The sequence below is a fragment of the Oncorhynchus mykiss genome, chromosome 2 (assembly GCF_013265735.2).
Source record: "Oncorhynchus mykiss isolate Arlee chromosome 2, USDA_OmykA_1.1, whole genome shotgun sequence".
NCBI classification, from domain to species: domain Eukaryota; kingdom Metazoa; phylum Chordata; class Actinopteri; order Salmoniformes; family Salmonidae; genus Oncorhynchus; species Oncorhynchus mykiss.
Genome location: NC_048566.1, coordinates 64,960,839 through 64,985,909, shown reverse-complemented (window position 1 = coordinate 64,985,909; position 25,071 = coordinate 64,960,839). Strand labels below are relative to the sequence as shown.

General features: G+C 42.8%; 1 protein-coding gene across 2 annotated transcripts in view; it reads right to left on the bottom strand.

Moving 5' to 3' along the window:
- The window catches only part of LOC110493825 (cytosolic carboxypeptidase 4), a 158,582-nt gene that overhangs the window by 38,956 nt on the left and 94,555 nt on the right, over positions 1–25,071 (bottom strand). For both annotated transcript variants that reach the window (XM_036953106.1, XM_036953095.1), the window contains exons 20-23: positions 17,067–17,196; positions 15,656–15,787; positions 15,182–15,358; positions 1,728–1,888 (exon numbers count right to left, since the gene is read on the bottom strand). In XM_036953106.1, coding sequence (XP_036809001.1) covers positions 1,728–1,888; positions 15,182–15,358; positions 15,656–15,787; positions 17,067–17,196 — 600 coding nt within the window. The remainder of the gene's footprint in view (positions 1–1,727; positions 1,889–15,181; positions 15,359–15,655; positions 15,788–17,066; positions 17,197–25,071) is intronic.

The following is a 25,071-nucleotide window of genomic DNA, read 5'->3' as shown; positions in this document are numbered from 1 at the left end:
CTACCATGCACAGGTTTGGAGAAGATTGCTGCTGAACTGATCGGGATGAATGAGGACAATGGCCAAGGTGTTAAGAGCTATTAGCATGTGTGAAGATCCATGTCCTTCCAGAGCTGATGCCTCGGACAGGTGAAATTCACAGAAATTCCAAACTTATGACTGTTGAGATCTGTGTTTATCGTACTTGTCATGATTAGATTAAAGACATCTGGACACACATCTAATCACCCTGAAACAGGCCATTTTAGTGTCAGGTGATGTAAATATTATCATAATAATCGTAATTATAATAATTTGGTGTGTATTATATGCATGTGTGAATTGTGAATGTGTTTTGCATATCCCAACTCCCCCTGAGACACCATCGAAGAGTGGGGTCACGGCCAGAGTCACATATTCAAGAATGGGGGCAAATATTAAGGCCACCTTTTCATACTGTACTTTCAACTGCTCTAATGATATTGTAAGATATGTTGGGTATAAGGCTAACACAGTGGGACATGGTGTCCTCTCTCTACTACCACACTTGCATAATGCTCCAGGGAAGGAATTTATCAGAACTAGATCCTACTTTTTTAAGTAGTGATGGGTTTTATGCGTGTAAAAACATTTTATATAACCCCTCAAGAGAAAGAAAGAGTAAGAAATGCAATAATCCCGACCAAGTTGTCGATGAGGACAAGACGTACAGTGATAATACAAAATGTTCACAAAACAGAATTGAGTTGAAGTTAAAAAATCTATAAATCTATAGTGCAGGTTATAATATTCCATTCCATAAATCCAGACAGTAAGTGAATCTAAGACTTGTGGATGTCTGGAAAAAAACAAGATTGAAAAAAGGAAGCGGAGCACTCCAAAATATAAAAAGTTCCTTAAAGCTGCACTATGCTACTTTTTGGGGCGACCCGACCAAATTCACATAGAAATTATGAGTTATAGATCTCTCATTCTCGTTGAAAGCAAGTCTAAGAAGTGGTAGATTGTTTCTATGTGCAATATTTCTATGCATTCTTAAGTTTCGTTTTTGCATCTTTTACTTTTGGTTTTGTGAACCAGCTGAATATACAATATTTGGGGTTATTGAACAGATATATCCCAGCGATTTAGATGGTACAATGATTCTCTACACTATACATTTACATTGCTTGTTTGGTCACAAACTAATATTAGGCAAATTATTATAATTTTTTCAACCAGGAAATGGCGGAGTGTCTCAAATTGTAATTACTGGAAAGCCAGCAACTCAGATAGAAACCATTATGGCAAGACAGTCAAGCCAATATTTAATTGGTGTATAGGTAAAATGTGGTTGAGTAAGTGGCCAAGATGGACCCTTTACAGGCAATGGCTTGGCTTCCATACACTTTTAAAGATAGCCCTAGTACTGCTTAATATTATTTAACTGTACTTGGACTGTCTTCAAAAGTGTATCCATTATTAAATGCTTTTTTAAGTGCTTCATCATACAGTAGTATGTAATCAATGAACTCTAAAAAGCACTGCTGCCTATCCCACCACAAAACATTTTTTCATTGATCCAATCTAAGCTTGTTTGATTGTGTTTCTCAGGGTCTACTCTCAGGGGCTCACCCTTCCAACTGGGCTGTGTGTGTGCAGTGTGTGTGTGCAGTGTGTGTGTGTGTGTAGTGTGTGTGTATGTAGTGTGGGTGTTGGCTGGAGACAGGGGACAGAGGGACCTATGGACCATCAGAAAAAGGACTTACTTGCGGGACTTGTGGTCTAGGAGGTTGTCATCCAGGTTGAGCAGGGTTGGCTGGCTGATGACTCTTCTGTTGTACAGCATGGTGTTCCTCCTCAGGGAGAGCAGCGACTGACAGAACTTCACCCCCATTTCCTCCAATTCCCCCGTGCCAGTCTGCATGCCCTAGAACAAACAAGACAACACAGACACGGTCCATTTAAAACACAATAACATCAGGATATGATATGACGTCTTTAGAAAAGCTTCAGGTCTTTCATTAGAAAGAAACAAGATAAAAAGCCTTCTGATTACTGGTATGTAAGCAAACTACTATTTTCCAGACAAGTAGGATTGCTTCAGCTATACATTAGCCTGGTAACTAAATTATAATACTTCTGAGTGGGGCCATTGGAGTATTTAGCCTACAGTCCATAACCACTGAATGTGTTGTATAGAAAGCCTCTCTGGATAATTGTATTCATATCAAAGTAGCGACTGTCATGGAGAAATAGCTGTGATCTGTGATCTGCTCATTAACCTATCAGCTCTGAATACATAGAACTTGCACCTTCAGGACATTAGCTTTTGTAGGTTTTGCCTGGGAATCTCATAATATTATAATGATTGCAGATAATTGCTCTGCAGGCAACTGCACCTGCTTACTCAACCGTGTTATTAGCACATGCACATGAGAAGCTACTCCTCAAAGGGTTAGGAGAAGACCACCAGTAGCAGATCCCCAGAGGGTGTCATCCAACCGGGCTGTTTGTTTCTCTTTTGGCTGTCACCGAACTGATGAAACGTGGCATGCTTTACAAAAGGACGTGGCTATGCAAATATAAGAGTAAATACGGGTGACACATGACATGATGATGACATGTTTTTCAGCAGCCTTGTGATCCTCACAAATGACTCTCAGCCTGTACAGCCATGTATCCATTTGGCCTATATGTCACCCCGCTCCAGCATAGTACTCAATGAGACTTCAGAATCACATGCTCTGCTCCGCATGCAGTCTCTTTAGAGCAGGTGTGATGTTTCCATCCACAATCGCCATAATGGCAAAACAAATAGTGTAGCAATTTTCCAGATGACTCTCCTCCTCTTTAATCCTGTGTTTAGGCCATGCTTTTCTTCCATCCAATATCCTTTTCTCCTCCCCTGTAGGAACCATGTCAGAGCAGATAAGTGGAATGCCTGCTCCGTGCGCCGCATGTGCAATGAGACAGGGTAGAGAGGAGAGCTGGAGAGCTGGGTGCTGGGCCCGCAGTAGCTCTGTGACTCATGGGAGGAGACTGTCTAAAGCCATGACACGGAAGTCTCATGGCTTGGAAGTGTGTGTGCGTGTGTGTTTGTGTGCATTGTGTTTGTGTGCGTTTCTGGATCCATACCCCCTGAGAAACACCATATATTGCACTAAGAAGACAGACCAACCTGTCAAAATGAGTGGTACATAGTGTGCAGGGGATAGGTGTTCAATAATTCAGAGTGCAGAAGAAAAGGTTTACATGTCCAGCATGCATAGAGCCCTGGCTGTTTGCTTGGGAAGGAAAATCAATTCTTCCCCTGTTTGCATTGTGGAGGCAACATTGACCATTTCAATTGCTGACTCTGCTCTCACCCTCCTCAAAATGTCAAACTGTTTGGCATGAGGATATGTCATGTAATTAAACCACTCTTCCTTTTCTCATGTTGGCTCGTTTAAAGACTGATATGTGCAATGGAAATGTGGGAATGTTAATTACACCTTTCTGGCACTAATGCTACGGCTAATGAAAGGAAGGAAGTATCTGATGCATCTGTGAGCACAAGCTGCTTCCTCAATGACACAATACCTTCTCTATCTGAGTATAACACAATAGAGCAATATGAACTACCCAGCAAGCCCCCAAAGGGCATAGTGTTTGGTTAATAGCTAAAAAAAATAATAGCCTATGAGCTTCCAAGTGTCAAGTACAGATGTAGTATCGTAATTTGAGCCAGTTTGCTACAGCAGGAAATGTGAATTATTATTTAGATTATAATTAATGGACCGTTTTTGTAGGGATTGGTGCATTTTTCATTTGGCCAAATCAAGTCTGACATTTTAAAGTGGAAATAACTAAATGTAGAAGCCCTTTTAAACCTTGAATACAAGTTTGCAAAAGAGGTCCTACATCTGGTACATCAGAGAGAGAGAGACTTGGCTCCCTACATCCCCTTCCAGTTCAACTTAATTGTAATTTGCCATTTGATACATTTATTATCGACCAAGTGCCTAATAATGCCGTTGATATGGTGGCCCAGGGACTATACTAAACGAATACAACTATATTAATTATGCTGTCTGATACAGTAGCTATGTCTGTCCTACATATTTCATGGGGTTGTCTATCTATCGTACAGCTGGCCTGGAAACCTTCTGACACACCCCGTTGCGAAATAAAATAAAAACAGTAAAATACTGCTAGACTTTAATGTTTCACTTTCAAAATAAATCTATGCCAAAGATCAGACAAATGGCAATAATAATTTAGCATTTGAAACAGTGCTTGAATTGGATGTGTTTTTCATGTGAGTTAACTCCAACCATGGGAACAGAGGGACCTCATTTGCTGTTTGAGGAGAGAGCCACGTGTCCTTGTCCCATGTTGGGATGGCTGATTTGTACAGCATATGTCCATAATTAGATGTGTGGGTTTCAAGCGGACGTTACGGAGAAACGCTTAAAAAGATCTCGTGGCTTTGATGAATCTCTTAATGAACTCCTAGCCATGCATACAGATCTCCATCATGTCAACATGACTTCTCCGGCCCATAGAGACACCATGGTTTCAAACCTCTACCAGAGATTTCCCAACATACTCTGTGTAGCCTGTATTGTACCGCCCACTCAATTTACATTTCTGTGAACATTCCTTTAGGAGATTTACGGTAACGGAGGATATTTCCTTCAGATTGTCATTAGCCTCCTCTCTTTAGCCACTTGTAAATCATATCTCCTTTCAAGCCCCAGGAAATTAAAAAAGGGAGTCTGAACACAACACACATGAATATTTCCATGCAATACACGATACAAAGCAAGCAGAGAGTCTGGAGCCTCTTGGTCCCTTGTTTGGGGAGTAAGTCTGTGTATCTAGTCCAGTGGTTCTCAATCCTGGTCCTGGGGGCCTTTTTTTTGCCCTAGCACTACACAGCCGACTCAAATTATGAACTCATCATCAGGCTTTGATGATTTGAATCAGGTGTGGAGTACTAAAGCAAAAACAAAAATGTGCACCCACTTTGGGTCCCCAGGACCAGGATTGGGAAACAGTTGTCTCCTGATGTTGGTTAGCGTGTCCTTTAACCTCCCTGTAGAAATCACTGTCTATATCCTGTACAGATTGTGCCTTCCCACTGCGGTGGCCACTCATTGGAAACAACAACTCCCTAATGGTCTTGTTAACAGGTTCACGCACCTCAGTCAGTCCTCAAACAGAACACAATAGAACACAGGTTGACCGGGAGTGTGGTACGGTGAGTCCACCAAGGCGTAACACACACATGCATGCACACGCACGCACACGCGCACACACACGCACACACACACACACACACACACACACACACACACACACACACACACACACACACACACTCCCTGCAACACGGATGTAGTGCAGGAGGATGCTTGCCTGAGATTTGGCATTTGGTGCATCTTTTAAAAGGCTCTCTCGTCATGACTCTTTCATTTGATATTAGACCCTGATGAATATTGGATGGGTTCTGCCTTCCTCAGCGAAAGACTGACCTTCAGAAAATATATTCTGAGGTCACTGCCCTGGGGTTTGAAGTTGATGTGCTGGCTCTCTTGTCCTCTATATGTATGTGGTCCCACTAGGAAAGCTTATTCTGGGGAAGTATGACATCTGTAGTTATTAAACTCGGCTTTAGTAGAGCACCCTGTGATTGTTTTTTGGCACCTTTACATTATCTGACAAACTTTTACATTTCAAATAAAAGCCTTTTGAAGCCCTATAAATGAAGTCATCTGCTTGTCCTCTTCTTTATTTTGGAAGCGTATTTAGAAGGAAGGACCATAAAAGAGGAAGACAACCGATAGTTTGTGAGGAAGCGAGAAACTCCAGAAACCTAATCAAAGTATTTTGTGCTCATTTATCTTGGCACTCGTTTGTCTTAATTGTGTCCTTAAGAAAAATAAGACTTGATTCGTTTGGGCGTAAAGAAATGACAACTCAGCAGACGTTCTTCCCCTCTAGCTGGAAATGCAAAGCTAAGGTGATTAGAGGTAGAATCTTTGTGATGCAAATTAGATTCCTTTGAAGATTTCCCTTCTTTTAGCGTAGACAGTCTTACGGCATCAAGCAATAGAAACCCGGTGTCATGGTGGCGAATGGAAAGATGGGAAGGGAAAAGTCAATATGGCTTTCAATATGCATTTGTCCCAATTCACATAAGCAGTTTTTATGTTGTGGCTGATCAGAAAACCTCATATTCAACAGTTGTACTTGCAGCAATAAGCACATTAATGTATTCATATTTTGACAGGCTATCATTATGAAAAACAAAGATAATAGATTAAACTGATGTTAGGAGTTCAGTCCAAGGAATCCCCTTGAATTGCCCATACAGTTCTGAAAATAAAAATTCAAGACAAAGGAAATTCAGGATACCAAATATTATACAAATCCATGTGTGAATGAAGTACAGAATATTTTTGGTCACTGTTTAAAAATATTCTCCTACATGTAGAATAAAACCACTTAGTTCACCAAGCCTGCATACCAAACCCAGCGTATTGCTAACTCAGTGGTGAGCTGCTCCCATCAATGACCCAGTCTCTGATTCAGTGACTGTCTGAGAGGATAATTAAGCTTCTAGTCCCTGACGAATCCCACAGCCAATCCCACGTCTCACACAAGCCACTAATTGGCATGAATTAACAGTGAACTGAGGTCATTTCATCAGTGACTGCTCAAGCAGCACATAAAGAGCAGCAGAGAGAGGGAGATAAATATATATATATATATATATATATATATATATATAGAGAGAGAGAGAGAGAGAGAGAGAGAGAGAGAGAGAGAGAGAGAGAGAGAGAGAGAGAGAGAGAGAGAGAGAGAGAGAGAGAGAGAAAGAGGGAGAGAGAGAGAGAGAAAGAGAGAGAGAGGGAGAGAAAGAGAGAGAGAGAGGGAGAGAGAGAAAGAGAGAGAAAGAGAGAGAGAGAGAGAGAGAGAGAGAGTCTGATGGTCTGCCAGACTTCTGACACGGCCTGACGATATTAGTACAGACTTTTTAATCAAGAAACATTCAGGCTTTTTCCCAACCCTAAAGTGCATGTAGCAAACATATGGCCCACCACCTGCTCACTGGGCCATCCTAATGAAAAGTCAGATTTTCTCATCCATTAGTCCATATCACCCACATTCAGCTTCTGATCTGATAACCAACACAGCAACACTTAGTGAGTGTTATTCTAGCCAGCTGGACTCAGTCTTCTAAGTCATTGACTGTGCTATAGAGAGAGCATAGAGAGAATGGTTTCAAATGACTCTCATACAGTTGAAGTCGGAAGTTTACATACGCCTTAGCCAAATACATTTAAGCTCAGTTTTTCACAATTCCTGACATTTAATCCCAGTAAAAAAAATCCCTGTTTTAGGTCAGTTCGGCTCACCACTTTATTTTAAGAATGTGAAATGTCAGAATAATAGTAGAGAGAATTATTTATTTCAACTTTAATTTCTTTCTTCACATTCCCAGTGGGTCAGAAGTTTACATATACTGAATTAGTATTTGATAGCATTGCATATAAATTGTTTAACTTGGGTCAAACATTTCGGGTAGCCTTCCACAAGCTTCCCACAATAAGTTGGGGGAATTTTGGCCCATTCCTCCTGACAGAGCTGGTGTAACTGAGTCAGGCTTGTAGGCCTCCTTGTTCACACACGCTTTTTCAGTTCTGCCCACAAATTTTCTATAGGATTGAGGTCAGGGCTTTTTTGATGGCCACTCCAATAGCTTGACTTTGTTGTCCTTGGGTCATTTTTTCACGACTTTGGAAGTATGCTTGGGGTCCTTGTCCATTTGGAAGCTAACTTCCTGACTGATGTCTTGAGATGTTTCTTCAATATATCCACATAATTTTCCGCCCTCATGATGCCATCTATTTTGTGAAGTACACCAGTCGCTCCAGCAGCAAAGCACCACCACAACATGATGCTGTCACCCCCGTGCTTCACGGTTGGGATGGTGTTCTTCAACTTGCAAGCCTCCCTCTTTTTCCTCCAAACATAACGATGGTCATTAACGGCCATTTTTGTTTCATCAGACCAGAGGACATTTCTCCAAAAAGTACGATCTTTGTCCCCATGTGCAGTTGCAAACCGTAGTCTGGCTTTTTTATGGTGGTTTTGGAGCAGTGGCTTCTTCCTTGCTGAGCGGCCTTTCAGGTTATGTCAATATAGGACTTGTTTTACTGTGGATATAGATACTTTTGTACCTGTTTCCTCCAGCATCTTCACAAGGTCCTTTGCTGTTGTTCTGGGATTGATTTGTGCTTTTCACACCAAAGTACATTTATCTCTAGGTGTCACGCCCTGACCTTAGAGAGACATTTTATTTCTCCATTTGGTGAGGTCACGGTGTGATGCTGGGTGGGCATTCTATGTTTTGTATTTCTTTGTGTTTGGCCGAGTGTGGTTCCCAATCAGAGGCAGCTGTCTATCGTTGTCTCTGATTGGGAATCATACTTAGGTAGCCTTTTTCCCACCTATGTTGTGGGATCTTGTTTTTGTACAGTTTTGTAGCCTACTGTAGGTTCGTTTTGGTTTCACTTTGTAATTTTGCTGCTGGTTCTCATTTAATAAATATGATGACCACAAGTTACGCTGCGTCTTGGTCTCAGTCAAACAACGCACGTTACAGAAGATCCCACCACAAAAAGACCCAGCGGCGTTTTCTGGAGGAGTGGACATGGGAGGAGATACTGGAAGGCAAGGGTCCCTGGGCGCAGGCTGGAGAGTATCACCGTCCAAGGGAGGAGATAGAAGCAGCTAGAGTGGAACGGCGAGGATACGGGGAATTAGAGGAACGGCAACTATACAAGGGGTCACGGCATGGAAGCCGGAGAGGCAGCTCCAAATTTTTTTGGGGGGGGGAACAAGGGGAGATTGGCGGAATCAGGGTTTAGACTTGAGCCAACTCCCCGTGCTTACCGAAGGGAGCGTGTGACCGGTCGGGCGCCGTGCTATGCGATGATGCAGTATAGAGACAAAGTAGAATCTCAATTCAACGGCTCAGACACAAGAGGTATGTGGCAGGGTCTACAGTCAATCACGGATTACAAAAAGAAAACCAGCCCCGTCACGGACCAGGATATCTTGCTCCCAGGCAGACTAAATAACCTTTATGCCCGCTTTGAGGACAATACAGTGCCACTGACACGGCCCGCAACTAAAACATGCGGACTCTCCTTCACTGCAGCCGATGTGAGGAAAACATTTAAACGTGTCAACCCTCGCAAGGCTGCAGGCCCAGACGGCATCCCCAGCCGCGCCCTCAGAGCATGCGCAGACCAGCGGCTGGTGTGTTTATGGACATATTCAATCAATCCCTATCCCAGTCTGTTGTTCCCACATGCTTCAAGAGGGCCACCATTGTTCCGGTTCCCAAGAAAGCTAAGGTAACTGAGCTAAACGACTACCGCCCCGTAGCACTCACTTCCGTCATCATGAAGTGCTTTGAGAGACTAGTCAAGGACCATATCACCTCCACCCTACCTGACACCCTAGACCCACTCCAATTTGCTTACCGCCCAAATAGGTCCACAGACGATGCAATCTCAACCACACGGCACACTGCCCTAACCCATCTGGACAAGAGGAATACCTATGTGAGAATGCTGTTCATCGACTACAGCTCGGAATTTAACACCATAGTGCCCTCCAAGCTCGTCATCACCCCGCCCTGTGCAACTGGGTACTGGACTTCCTGACGGGCTGCCCCCAGGTGGTGAGGGTAGGCAACAACATCTCCACCCCGCTGATCCTCAACACTGGGGCACCACAAGGGTCCGTTCTGAGCCCTCTCCTGTACTCCCTGTTCACCCACGACTGTGTGGCCACGCACGTCTCCAACTCAATCATCAAGTTTGCGGACGACACAACAGTGGTAGGCTTGATTACCAACAACGACGAGACGGCCTACAGGGAGGAGGTGAGGGCCCTCAGAGTGTGGTGTCAGGAAACTAACCTCACACTCAACAAAACTAAGGAGATGATTGTGGACTTCAGGAAACAGCAGAGGGAACACCCCCCTATCCACATCGATGGAACAGTAGTGGAGAGGGTAGTAAGTTTTAAGTTCCTCGGCGTACACATCACATACAAACTGAATTGGTCCACCCACACAGACAGCATCGTGAAGAAGGCGCAGCAGCGCCTCTTCAACCTCAGGAGGCTGAAGAAATTCGGCTTGTCACCAAAAGCACTCACAAACTTCTACAGATGCACAATCGAGAGCATCCTGTCGGGCTGTATCACCGCCTGGTACGGCAACTGCTCCTCCCACAACCGTAAGGCTCTCCAGAGGGTAGTGAGGTCTGCACAACGCATCACGGGGGGCAAACTACCTGCCCTCCAGGACACCTACACCACCCGATGTCACAGGAAGGCCAGAAAGATCATCAAGGACAACAACCACCCGAGCCACTGCCTGTTCACCCCACTATCATCCAGAAGGCGAGGTCAGTACAGGTGCATCAAAGCTGGGACCGGGAGACTGAAAAACAGCTTCTATCTCAAGGCCATCAGACTGTTAAACAGCCACCACTGACATTGAGTGGCTGCTGCCAACACACTGACTCAACTCCAGCCACTTTAATAATGGGAATTGATGGGAAATGATGTAAAATATATCACTAGCCACTTTAAACAATGCTACCTAATATAATGTTTACATACCCTACATTATTCATCTCATATGTATACGTATATACTGTACTCTATATCATCTACTGCATCTTTATGTAATACATGTATTACTAGCCACTTTAACTATGTTTACATACTCATCTCATATGTATATACTGCACTCAATACCATCTACTGTATCTTGCCTATGCCGCTCTGTACCATCACTCATTCATATATCTTTATGTACATATTCTTTATCCCCTTACATTTGTGTCTATAAGGTAGTAGTTTTGGAATTGTTAGCTAGATTACTTGTTGGTTATTACTGCATTGTCGGAACTAGAAGCACAAGCATTTCGCTACACTCGCATTAACATCTGCTAACCATGTGTATGTGACAAATAACATTTGATTTGATTTGATTTGATGCGCACCATGTCTCCAGTGCACAGTCACAGTCCGGTGCCCTATATTCCATCTCCCCGCATTGGACGGGCTAAAGTGGGCCTCCAGCCAGGACGAATGGTGCCGGCTCAGCGCTCCTGGCCTCCAGTGCGTCTCTTCGGCCCAGGATATCCTGCGCCGGCTCTGCGCACTGTGTCTCCGGTGCGTCTGCACAGCCCAGTGCGTCCTGTGCTAGCTCCCCGCATTTGCTGGGAGAAAGTAACCATCCAGCCAGGACGGGTTGTGCCAGTTGTACACTTGAGACCTCCAGTGCGCCTCCACGGCCCAGTGTATCCGGTGCCTGCTCCACGCACCAGGCTTCCAGTGCATCTCCCCAGTCCGGTGAGACCTGTTCCGATTCCACGCACCAGGCTTCCAGTACGTCTCCTCAGTCCAGTGAGACCTGTTCCGGCTCCACGTAGCAGGCCTCCAGTGATGATCCATGGCACGAAGCCTCCAGTTATGATCCATGGCACGAAGCCTCCAGTGAAGATCCATGGCACGAAGCCTCCAGTGATGAGCCATGGCACGAAGCCTCCAGTGATGAGCCATGGCCCGGAGCCTGCAGTGAGGATCCATGGCACGAAGCCTCCAGCGTCGATCCGCTGTCCGGAGCCTCCAGAGACGGTCCCCAGTCCGGAGCCTCCAGCAACGTTCCCCAGTCCGGAGCCTCCAGCGACGGTCTCCAGCCGGAGCCTCCAGCGACGGCCCCCAGTCCGGAGAATCCAGCGACGGTCCCCAGTCCAGAGCCTCCAACGAGGGTCCCAAGTCTGGGGCCTGCAATGAAGGTCCCCAGTCCAGGGCCTGCAGAGAGGGTCCACAGGTCTACCATACAACCAGGTCTATCATTTTTTTATGAGGTCTTGGCTGGTTTCTTTTGATTTTCCCATGATGTCAAGCAAAGTTTGAAGTTTGAAGGTAGGCCTTGAAATACATCTACAGGTACACCTCCAACTCCAATTATCAAATTATGTCAATTAGCCTATCAGAAGCTTCTAAAGACATGAAATTTACTGGAATTTTCCATGCTGTTTAAAGACACAGTCAACTTAGTGTATGTAAACTTCTGACCCACTGGAATTGTGATACAATTAATTATAAGTGAAATAATCTGTCTGTAAACAATTGTTAGAAAAATGACTTGTGTCATGCACAAAGTTGATGTCCTAACCGACTTGCCTAAACTATAGTTTGTTAAGAAGACATTTGTGGAGTGGTTGAAAAATAAGTTTTAATGACTCCAACCTAAGTGTATGTAAACGTCCAACTTCAACTGTACATGCGGTAAAGAGGGCAATGGAGCGCAGACCTTGGGGGAAAGAACAAGGACGCCATAATTGGCGGCCATTAAAAAAATTGTGTGGAAGAAAATGGATATTCATTGAATCCGTCATGTACTGTATGTGCTCTAACTGGTCACAATGTGGTTACTAAAATCAGATTTTGATATACTGTATTTGGCTGTTTTTCGCTGCATAATATTTAGAAGTTGTCCTTTTCGGGTTTCTTGCCTGAACTCCCGTTCGTATAAGTTGGTAGCATAGCTACACACTTAGAAACAAAGGTCTTAAAAGGGTTCTTTGGGTGTCCCAATAGGAGCATCCTTTTTGATTCCAGGTAGAACTCTTTATAGCTTACACTGAGGGTTCTACATGGAGGCCAAAAAGGTTCTACCTGGAACCAAAAATATTTTTTAAAAGGGTCTCCAATGGGGACCGCCGATTTGTTCGAATTCCATTGATCAGCATGTATTGCTGTCAAAATGTGCTTGCTCTATTCTACAGAGACAGTTCCATCACTTATGGATCTTCTAATCTCATTTAAGTCAGGAATTACATGAAACTATGAAGGCAGTTTAACAGTAGACTTTTTTGGTGGGGGTTAAAATAGAGGACTTGAACATGTAATCAACACCTAAATCCTCCTCATATACATATGAAAGTGATCTTTCATTGACTCTATAACTTTATTTCTTCATGCTCAGGAACACTCTGCTATGAAACAGCCTTTATCTCGTTCTGAAAAATCTATGCTATAGAAAGTTGCAGCATAAATATACCATACAATAAGATATTACCACCAAGGTCAAGATTAACTGTGGGCATAAACGGACCCATGGCACTCATCTAAAGAGGTGAAGGTAGTCTGGCAATGTGCCCACCTATCCACTGGCTGCCTCTGCGGCCCAATTTAATGTCTCTTATTTCTGATGGTCTGAACATTATGTGTAATTTGTTCACCAAGGTTGTTTGCCCACACTGATGATCATAAGTGAATCTTCAGTACTTACTCGTAGTCGAACACTGTTTAAAGATGGATTGAAAAGGGTGAATAAAGGAAGATGACGTGGCTTACTTTTATGTTTATGTGAAAGAAGCATATATATATATATATATATATATATATATACTGAACAAAAATATAAATGCAGCATGTAAGGCGTTCATGTTTCATGAGCTGAAATAAAAATCCCAGACAATTGAGATACGCACCAAAACCTCACACAACACAAAGCCACAGATGTCTCAAGTTTTGAGTGAGTGTGCAATTGGCATGCTGACTGCAGGAATGTCCACCAGAGCTGTTGCCAGAGAATTGAATGTCCATTTCTCTACCATAAGCCATCTCCAACATCTTTTTAGAGAATTTGGCAGTATGTCCAACCGGCCTCACAACCGCAGACCACGTGTAACCACGCCAGCCCAGGACCTCCACATCTGGCTTCTTCACATGTGGGATCGTCTGAGACCAGTCACCCGGACAGCTGATGAAACTGAGAACTATTTATATCTGTAATAAAGCCCTTTTGCGGGGAAAACTCATTCTGATTGGCTGGGCCTGGCTCCCCAGTTTATGTGCCTGGCTCCCTCCCAGGCCTACCCATGGCTGGCCCCTGCCCAATCACGTGAAATCCATAGATTAGGGCCTAATTTATTTATTTCAATTGACTGATTTCCTTATATGATCTTTAACTCAGTAAAAATGTTGAAATTGTTGCATGCTGTATTTATATTTTTGTCCAGTATATATATATACTGTATATAAGAGAAATAACGGTTAAATAATAACAATCAAAAATAATTCTGCATCATCGAAAATGCAGGCAAAATTTGTGAAATCACCTGGGAGACATTGCCTAGTAGCTTTTAAAACATGATTACAAAAAAACCCATGTGAACCAATCAGCAGTGCAATAAATGATTATTACCTTCTGCAGGCTATAATGAGGAGAGAGAGAGGGGGAGGCTTCTCCTCCAATGAGATCATTACATGGGGGGAGTTGAAGGGGGGGTAAGAGGTAGGTAGGGGATGTTTGGGGTAAGGTCAAATGGAGGGATCCATGGGCACGTGAGGATTGCAAAAACCTGCACTGTTATGCCAACACTTCCCTCCCAAGACTACTACAGTACAGCTAAGGTTAGTGGAATATTTGTCATGGGAGAAACATTGGCACTGTAGCTACATATTTTCTTCCATGGACCCCGAATAACCTTTACTAAGACATTTTTATTTCTTATTGTCTTTATAGGAGAACTACTGTTAAAAATCATAGCACGAGGAGAGTGAAAAGTTCCGCTGCTCAAGACAAATTATTTATAGGTCAAAGAAAACTACTGCAAAAGTGGGTCTAGTTTACAGGCCAACTTTTTAAGACTACTTTAGGAGTGCAAGCCTAATTACCCATATTGCTTTTGGGAGGTGTTCCTTTCTCCCCCTCTTCATAATATATGAACCATTTCTTCTCAAGAGATGTAGCATGAGAAGATACACTAGTATGGGTTTTCTGTTGATATCCACTGTGCTTATTCAAACATAATGTTTCTACTCTACTGTTATTTCTCAAAGGAGGTGTGAGTGTTTGTGCCTCAGGGAGGGAACACTGATTGTATACCACTACAATCCCAGAGGAAGCCAATGCATCGGTGCATTCTGAAGAGCTATCCTTCTCTGTCTATTTAGGACAAGGCACTCAAACCAATTATCTTCCACAGCTGACGAAATAGTCCTACTGCACCAACGTATCAATGAACTGGCCCCAACACAGACTCATGAAGCACATCGTAAAGAGTGACGTTGACTTCTACAAACATATACACTAAGCCAGGGCTTATAACAGCGGTCTCTGTGTGCCAACCTTAAAGACGCCCTGGTCGCAGCCATTGTAGGTGCTCTCCATGGTGTAGCTCCGGAGCACACCCATCTCCCTCCAGACCACCACCCGGGCTGTGGCCTCTCGGGACTTCTCCACAAGGTAGTTGCAGCTGTTAAAGGAGAAGGCTGGGGCTATCCGGTCCAGAGTCTTAGGGATGGTCTGGAGACAAAGACAGAGCGAGAAGAAATGGGCTTTAATACAGGTGCAGGGGTGGGTATTCTTTACACGGTTTAGCCCAAATAACGTAGATAAAGAAAGGTTGATTACCGTCATGATTCATTGAAGCTCTAATAAATGATTGATAAGTTATTTAGAATATATACATTCATCGTTTTTAACTACATGACAACATTCCCAAAACAAATGTCTTCCCCCAAAACAAAGCTTGATACCGTAGCTAGGTAATGATGACCAAGCGTTAAAGTAATTCTACTTCAAATATCCAGTAATAGCTACCCTGTATCCTGGGTCCTCCTTCAGAGTGGCAGTATTGACAGCAGAACCTGACTGCCACACAGTCTCCTTGACACTACAGCCGTACAGGAACACATTCTTCTTCCGCGAGTGACCATGGTAATCACAGAACACCTGTGGAGGCAACATGACACAGCTGTGATGACGGCCCTGAAGGAACACAAGGTTTTGGGCGTCGTTGAACCTCATTAATCTAACGGGGATCACATAAATGACAAGGTTTTAAGGGCCATTGTGTGAGATAATAACAGAGCGGCTTTAGTACAAATGCAGTCGACTGTCTAGTCAAAGTGGGCAATAACCGCATCAATTCACGTGGAATACACTTTGGTGAGCAACATTTACAACAAAGAGAAGTCAATCACTATCAATAAATTGCATTAGGCACTTGTTTTGTTTAGTGATAATAATACCGTTTCATGCTCATAATTATTTGCAGGTACACTGGGTGATTACGGTAATAATAAACTGTAAATAACGGTTCAATTGATTTACGAATCGAGTTAATTATTCAATTATACTGCTGCCACACAATTGACTTGTTCACTTCCCAACACAGTAAAAAATTATCAAACCCATAGGTGAGAAGGTTTCTGATTCTTTATGTTTACGCTGAGGCAGGAAAAGTAATTTAAAAAAAACGTTGTTTCACTATGAACATTGATTTGACATAATTAGCTTAGATTTGGCATTTCAAGGTTAAAGACACGTGCAATGCATTTTCAGTTACAGAAATAAATCTGCCAGATTGTCATAATATAAATGACGTATAAATGACCTGTAACTGAGGTTAAACAGTTCTAAAACAGTTCAATCAAGTTTGTGGTAAGAAGGGCTGAGAAACCCAGAGCTAGATGTTTGCCTGGCTTTACATTCTGGAAACAGAGCAAATGTTTGTTGGAGTTCAGGTAGAGATCACAGCAGAACACCTTAGCTATAAACAAGATAAGTAGATTCAGAAAGAACAACACAAAGTTCAGGGGCGGTGAATCAGATAGACCAGGGATGTTGAGTTATATATCTGAATGAACAACATAAGTGCTTTTGCATCAAATTATTGTCAAAGCAATGCATGTGGTGTCTGAGTATTCCTGTGAGAGGGTGGGGTAGAGAGAAAGAGAGAGAAAGCGAGAGAGTGAGAGAGCTATCTATTTGGTCTACACTCTTAGAAAAAAAGTGTTATCTAGAACCTAAACGTTTTTTTCAGCTGTCCCCAAAGGAGAACCCTTTTTGGTTCCAGGTTTTGGGTTTTGTAAACCCTTTCCACAGAAGGTTCTACATGGAACCCAAAAGAGTTCTCCTATGGGGACAGTCGAAGAACCCTTTTGGAACCCAAAAGACTGTGCAAATGCTTGTGAAGTGAAGTGTGGAGCTGTTGAGTGACATGTCTCACCAGGGGTGTCTTGCCGATGCTGTTGAGGTAGTAGAGGAAGCCCTTGGCATGGTATATAGTAGGGCTCAGAACAGGATCAGGCTTCATCCACTGTCTGTTGAGATCTTCACCGTTCAGAGAGCAGCGGTGACTGGTGACAACACAACAGAGATACATACTGTAAGGTATACTGCTGAGTCTTCTTTACGAACATAAAGCTCAACGCCGTTTCAGTGCACTTATCTGCAAAACCCTAACATGTGGTCATCCATATCTCAGGGTTTGCGAGATCAGCACGTACAAACAATAGCGACCCGATTCGGTTTGATCTGAGCAGACCAACACAGTAGCAGTCAAGTTGAGTCAAGAGTGTCAAATTATACCCTCCATTTTAGGATTGTTTATGCAATACTGAATGTCTATCCTGTCTATCCTGCAGTTGGCATTGAATCATATGAATGACCTTTGAATGGAAAGGCATTATGTAGAGAGCATTTACAGTACCTGCTGAACTAAACACACAGCAACTCAAATCACATAGGGCCAAATCTGACTAGAGATTTTGACAGCACAGGAGGCTGGTGGCACCTTAATTGGGGAGGACGGGCTAGTGGTAATGACTGGAGTGGAATCAGTGGAATTGTATCAAATACATCAAACACATGTTTTCATGGTGTTTGATGCCTTTCCAATTGATCTGTTCCGGCCATTATTATGAGCCGTCCTCCCCTCAGCAGTCTCCTGTGCTGCACGGGCAACTCAAGTGATGCAGAAATCTCCTATTAACGTCAATGCAGTAAGACATAAGATTTACACAAAATATAGAGGAAAGGTACAGTCTCATGTACCATGGCGAAAGTATCCTATTGCCATGTTCCTAGCCAGATGAGCATAGCCACAGTAAGATCTGTTTTTCTCAAATCGATAGTTATGTGATGCAATAGTCTCAAATGAACATTTATGGTGAAACATGTATCACATAATTTATGATACCGTGTTACATTGCATTTATTGGTGATAACTATCGTCACTGGCTTTCAAAGTAGCCTGTACTCATTTCCATCTCTCTCATTCCAGATGAACTATACTGGGTAGACTCATCTGGGGAGTGCCACACTGTCAGGCGGTGCGGCTCTTAGGTTAGATTAGGCACTTCTGTATTTAGTGGCAGACGTTCACTAACACTAACACTAACAATCTAAATTGTGCTAAATCCACCTAAATTATCAAACTAAATGGTAAACATAAAAACAATTCAGCAGATAACAGCTACACCAGAAGCAAAACTTTATGTCTCGGTAGCCAGGAGTTTGATCATTTTCCATGACTTATGAGAGGGGCAAATGACGGGTGTTTAACGTGTGATTGCTTGCCAAACTAGAGGGCAGCCTTTCCAATCTTTACTGACAGCCTGTCATGGAGCTGCCAAGGCAGAGAACACTGACCTGGCAGGTTAGATGTCAATTGATTACTGAGTTCTGGACCCTCAGAACTATTGGACTGAGTGGTGAACGAGAACTGTTGGTTGGTATTTCTACAGCACGACTGCAAAACACACAGGGAAAAGGTGGAACAAAGTGGCACGAAGGTGTTTATCTAGCCAATCCTATGCATTAAATGGGATCAAGTAATACTCACTAGTATGTTCATTTCAGAGGAGGCTGGTGGGAGGAGCTATAAAAGGGCGGCTCATTGTAATGGCTGGAATGGAACAAATGGAACGGTATCAAACACATCAAACATATGGAAACCACACGACTCTGTCCCATTAATTCCATCCCAGCCATTACAATGAGTCCTATAGCTCCTCCAACCAGCCTCCTCTGGTTAGTTTCCATACCTTACGGTACTTCAAGGGGAATAAACGTGACATTGTTTTGTACACATAATGAAGCTACCAGTGAAGACCATGACACTGACTGTCTAGAGCAGAAACAGACCAATGCCAGATTAGATTTGATATGACCAGCTATAATACCTTTGAAATACAGTATGCCCTGCAATAAGCTACAGGCTAGTTTTGATACACCTAAATATTAGACATCAAAATCTATAGTCATCTCAACATAACAACCTAGCAGTTGAAAGGGCACCTTTCCAAGCTCTCTGGGAGCGACATACTCAAACTGACACTAACCTTTGGAGTGGACATCAACCAACTGCCCGTCTCTGTCGTAAAAGTTATATCTATTCACTTGCTGTACAGAAGACAATAATATCATGTACAAAATTATATTCAAACACAAAAAAAAGCTTCTCCAAAAATAGAGTAGACCTCCTGTTGAGGTATCGTTGCCACTTGGCGAATTATCCTTCTTGACATGCCTACTAACTTCTAATTCAATCTCATCACAAAGCCTCTGTTGTCAGGCAGTTTGGTAATCCACGCGCTTTGCTGAAAATGACACAGAAATGAAAGACTCTATCTTTCAGTTTAAAAACTCTGCTTTGTTCATGACAGTAAAAATGTATGAAGACCTTTGAGTTCCCTCTCAATGAGGAGCGAGGGCAGCAGAGCATTTTGTTTCCACTTACTGTGTGTTACAGTCTGACAGCCCATCCCCATTTCACAGCCTGCAAGATGTCCGCCGGCCATCCCACATTATGCTCACAAATTCAACAAACTGGATGACTAGGAATAGTAAGTGGGTGGGTATAGATCTAATACGTACATGTCATGAGAGTGACGGACATGATGAATGTAGCTCCATCTATCTCATCATGACGCACAGTATAATACATTAAAGACAGATTTGTGAGCTTTGAATGTTGAACTCTTCATCTGAAGTACATTTGTCAATGCGTCTCATATTAACTACAGTGTGATACTGATCCAATGTAGTGAATCTTTGCACATGTGATTATTTTGTTCCTCAGTCATTTCAGGTTGGGGATAGCAAACTACCGTTACACCAGAAACCTGACAAATCTGTGCTGAGATAAATTGTACTCCAGGCCTTCCTAACGTCTCTAAAAAACTTTGCCCAGACGTACTCTATTTAAGTTCATTAATGCAGGACTGAGCTCCAACAGATTTTTACCCAAGCAGGAGTAATGTTCTTATAGGATCTAATTAGAAACAGAGTTGATCACGTGTGAATGGATTGGAATATAATGGTCATCTATACAACATCACACTAAAGGAGTGTATCTCTCTGTGTGTGTTGGATGTGGGAGTCACTCAGATCTTTGACAGTAACAGCTGGGTCGTTCCACCAATTCAGTGCTTTTTGAGAAGTGTAACTTGGTCAAAATAAAAGTTTGATTTCACTTAATTTTATCTCACTTAACATTCTGTCATGTCCAACTTAACTAAAAAAACAAGTTTCCCATCTCAAGATGTTAAAAGAAAATGACTATAGTAATTGCCCATCAAGTGCCAAATAAAGTAACATGATTGACCATAACAGGGTTGATGATTTCCTTTTAAATCAGTCATGAATCCCCTTGTGACAGGGAATGGAAGCTTGTTGTGTACAACAAGGAGAGGATCTTCAACTGACCCTAGAAATAGTACTGATAGGAGACCTGGAGAGACCGGGTCAATCAATTACTAATAGTCTTTGTAAAAGGATTCATCTTCAACTCGCAATCTGTGGATTCTATTTGTACGTTAAACATCACAGCATACTTGAAAGATATATACTACCGTTACAAAGTTTGGGGACACTTAAAAATGTCCTTGTTTTTGAAAGAAAAGCAATTTTTTTGTCCATTAAAATAACATCAAATTGATCAGAATACAGTGTAGACATTGTTAACGTTGTAAATTACTATTGTAGCAGGAAACGGATGATTTTTAATGGAATATCTACATAGTCGTACAGAGGCCCATTATCAGCAACCATCACTCCTGTGTTCCAATGGCACGTTGTGTTAGCTTATCCAAGTTGATAATTTTAAAAGGCTAATTGATCATTAGAAAACACTTTTTCAATTATGTTCGCACAGCTGAAAACTGTTGTCCTCATTTAAAGAAGCAATAAAACTGGCCTTCTTTAGACTAGTTGAGTATCTGGAGCATCAGCATTTGTGGGTTCGATTACAGGCTCAAAAGACCTTTCTTCTGAAACTCGTCAGTCCATTCTTGTTCTGAGAAATGAAGGCTATTCCATACAAGTTGTCCTTGATGTCCCTTGTTTTTTTTGCATTGTTGATTTCTTTTTTCTCTTTACTTCATTTTCTTGGTTGTTGGTGCATTGGAGGGGTTCTTGGGAATGGGGAATGGACATATTATTATTTATTTATTTATTTTTCTTGGGGGAGGACTGTGGGATGGATCTCGGATGGTTGAGGGGCAGCTCTTGGGGAACTGTGGGGGGGGGGGGGGGGATCTTGGAGGGTTCGGGTCCCCGTTTTTGGTCTTGTGGGAGATCTGTCGACGTGCCCTTGAGCAGGGTGTTGACCCTGGATGCTTCTGTGTGTCACTCTGAATGGGAGTCTGTTGGATGACTGGTATGGTTGAGTGGCTTCACTGCAAGTATATTATATTATATGTTTTGGATATTCAATACATTTTTTTTTTTTTTTTTTTTAAAGAATGGAAGTTCAATGCAAAACAAAAACATTGTTGAAACTTTTCTAGCCTGTCTATCTATAGGTAACATGGTTGATGTGTTATTCTAGCCTGTCTATCTATAGGTAACAGGGTTGATGTGTTATTCTAGCCTGTCTATCTATAGGTAACAGGGTTGATGTGTTATTCTAGCCTGTCTGTCTATAGGTAACATGGTTGATGTGTTATTCTAGCCTGTCTATCTATAGGTAACATGGTTGATGTGTTATTCTAGCCTGTCTATCTATAGGTAACATGGTTGATGTGTTATTCTAGCCTGTCTATCTATAGGTAACAGGGTTGATGTGTTTTTCTAGCCTGTCTATCTATAGGTAACAGGGTTGATGTGTTATTCTAGCCTGTCTATCTATAGGTAACAGGGTTGATGTGTTATTCTAGCCTGTCTATCTATAGGTAACAGGGTTGATGTGTTATTCTAGCCTGTCTATCTATAGGTAACAGGGTTGATGTGTTATTCTAGCCTGTCTATCTATAGGTAACAGGGTTGATGTGTTATTCTAGCCTGTCTATCTATAGGTAACAGGGTTGATGTGTTATTCTAGCCTGTCTATCTATAGGTAACAGGGTTGATGTGTTATTCTAGCCTGTCTATCTATAGGTAACAGGGTTGATGTGTTATTCTAGCCTGTCTATCTATAGGTAACAGGGTTGATGTGTTATTCTAGCCTGTCTATCTATAGGTAACAGGGTTGATGTGTTATTCTAGCCTGTCTATCTATAGGTAACAGGGTTGATGTGTTATTCTAGCCTGTCTATCTATAGGTAACAGGGTTGATGTGTTATTCTAGCCTGTCTATCTATAGGTAACAGGGTTGATGTGTTATTCTAGCCTGTCTATCTATAGGTAACAGGGTTGATGTGTTATTCTAGCCTGTCTATCTATAGGTAACAGGGTTGATGTGTTATTCTAGCCTGTCTATCTATAGGTAACAGGGTTGATGTGTTATTCTAGCCTGTCTGTCTATAGGTAACAGGGTTGATGTGTTATTCTAGCCTGTCTATCTATAGGTAACAGGGTTGATGTGTTATTCTAGCCTGTCTATCTATAGGTAACAGGGTTGATGTGTTATTCTAGCCTGTCTATCTATAGGTAACAGGGTTGATGTGTTATTCTAGCCTGTCTATCTATAGGTAACAGGGTTGATGTGTTATTCTAGCCTGTCTATCTATAGGTAACAGGGTTGATGTGTTATTCTAGGCTGTCTATCTATAGGTAACAGGGTTGATGTGTTATTCTAGCCTGTCTATCTATAGGTAACAGGGTTGATGTGTTTTTCTAGCCTGTCTATCTATAGGTAACAGGGTTGATGTGTTATTCTAGCCTGTCTATCTATAGGTAACAGGGTTGATGTGTTATTCTAGCCTGTCTATCTATAGGTAACAGGGTGGACGTGTTTTGCGATCAATAATCTCAATCCATCGATTTTCTGTCAATTCACAAAGTCGATGACTGGCACTACTATCTTGTTCTCATACAACGTGTTTACTTGTAGTCTCACAGAGTCTGATATTTCTTCAGTCACCATTACAACAGATGTCAGGGTACAAAAATAACCTTCATCTCTTTATAGCATTTGACGGAATTAATTTTCTAAATAAATGAAAAATGAATGAATTCAAACTGTCTTTTTACTCCTGGACACCGAAGTCTACCTCCTGTCCTTTACAAACAAAGCAATCTGCCGCTGGGTCCACTTTACATCCCAGACAAAGACAGTTCACTTTAGTTTTGTTACAGGGAGTCGCCAGTTCAGGGGGATGAATAGATTTCTATGCCCCGTCTAATGGGGTTACATCCTAGTTTCACCCTCAAATCTCCGTCAGACATGGATGTGCACAATGAGCATTTAGTTCGACCTCAAAGTCACTGCACCCCACCATGCCACAGATTCGGATTTAAGCATTAAGCATTGCCAGGATGGAAAATCACTGTTACTGTATCCCAGAGTTTATCATTTAAAACTAATGGAAAACATTGAGCAGATATTGGAGCTCTTATCACTATTGGGAGGGGGAAGCGCTCTGTCTGGCAGCACATGGGTGAGTCCCATTAACTGGTGGAATTGGAAAGTGGAAATTCATTTTCCTTTTGTTTGGAGTGCTCTGATGGCTTCACAGATAGAGGATAGAGGCTCAGGTGAGCAGGGGAGGGAGCAGCCTTGACACCTCCGTCCCATCTCCCTCGCTCTCTCCGTCCGTGGCAACGGCTATCACTATGGAGGATGGGCTGGCTTTAAAGGAGATTGTAAATGTGGCTGACATGGCAGACCTCCCAGGAGAGAGTCATGGGTTCTTGGACATACTGTACATTGCAGATTGATCTGACACATCAATGTCCTGTCTGAGCTATGGAACACACATGTCACATGGCTCCTCTTCACAGGAGAAAGCATCAAAGGTTACACATGTTCCATCCATCAACAACACAAATACAGCCCACAGAGAGCAGAGCAGGAGAGAGGTTGATAAAATCATGCGATTGGTGGTTGATGCACTCAAAGAGCACAAAATGCCATTTCAAATTCAGGTCAATGAGAGAGGATACACTACATGGTTGGTCCCCCCTTTGCTGCCATTACAGCCTCCACTCTTCTGAAAGGCTTTTCACTAGATGTTGGAACATTGTTGCAGGGACTTGCTTCCATTCAGCCACAAGAGCATTAGTGAGGACGGGCACTGATGTTGGGCGATTAGGCCTGGCTCGCAGTCGGCATTCCAATTCATCCCAAAGGTGTTCGATGGGGTTGAGGTCAGGGCTCTGTGCATGCCAGTCAAGTTCTTCCACACCGACTTCGACAAACCATTTCTGCATGGACCTCGCTTTGTGCATGGGGGCATTGTCATGCTGAAACAGGAAAGGGCCTTCCCCAAACTGTTGCCACAAAGTTGGAAGTACAGAATCGTCTAGAATGTCATTGTATGCTGTAGCATTAAGATTCCCCTTCTCTGGAACTAAGGGGCCTAAGACGATGCACCATGGAAAACAGCCCCAGACCATTATTCATCCTCCACCAAACTTTACAGTTGGCAATAGCGTTCTCCTGGCATCTGCCAAACCCAGATTTGTTTGTCGGACTGCCAGAAGGTGAAGCGTGATTCATCACTCCAGAGAATGTGTGACAAACTTTACACCACTCCAGCCGACACTTGGCATTGTGCATGGTGATCTTAGGCTTGTGTGCGACTTCTCGGCCATGAAAAAACATTCCATGATGCTCCAGACAAACAGTTATTGTGCTGACGTTGCTTCCAGAGGCAGTTTGGAACTCGGCAGTGAGTGTAGCAACAGAGACAGACCATTTTTATGCACTTCAGCCCGTTTCTGTGAGCTTGTGTGGCTTACCACTTTGCGGTTGAGCCGTTGTTGCTCCTAGACGTTTCCACTTCACAATAATAGCCCTTACAGTTGGCCGGGGCAGCTCTAGCAGGGCAGACATTTGATGAACTGAC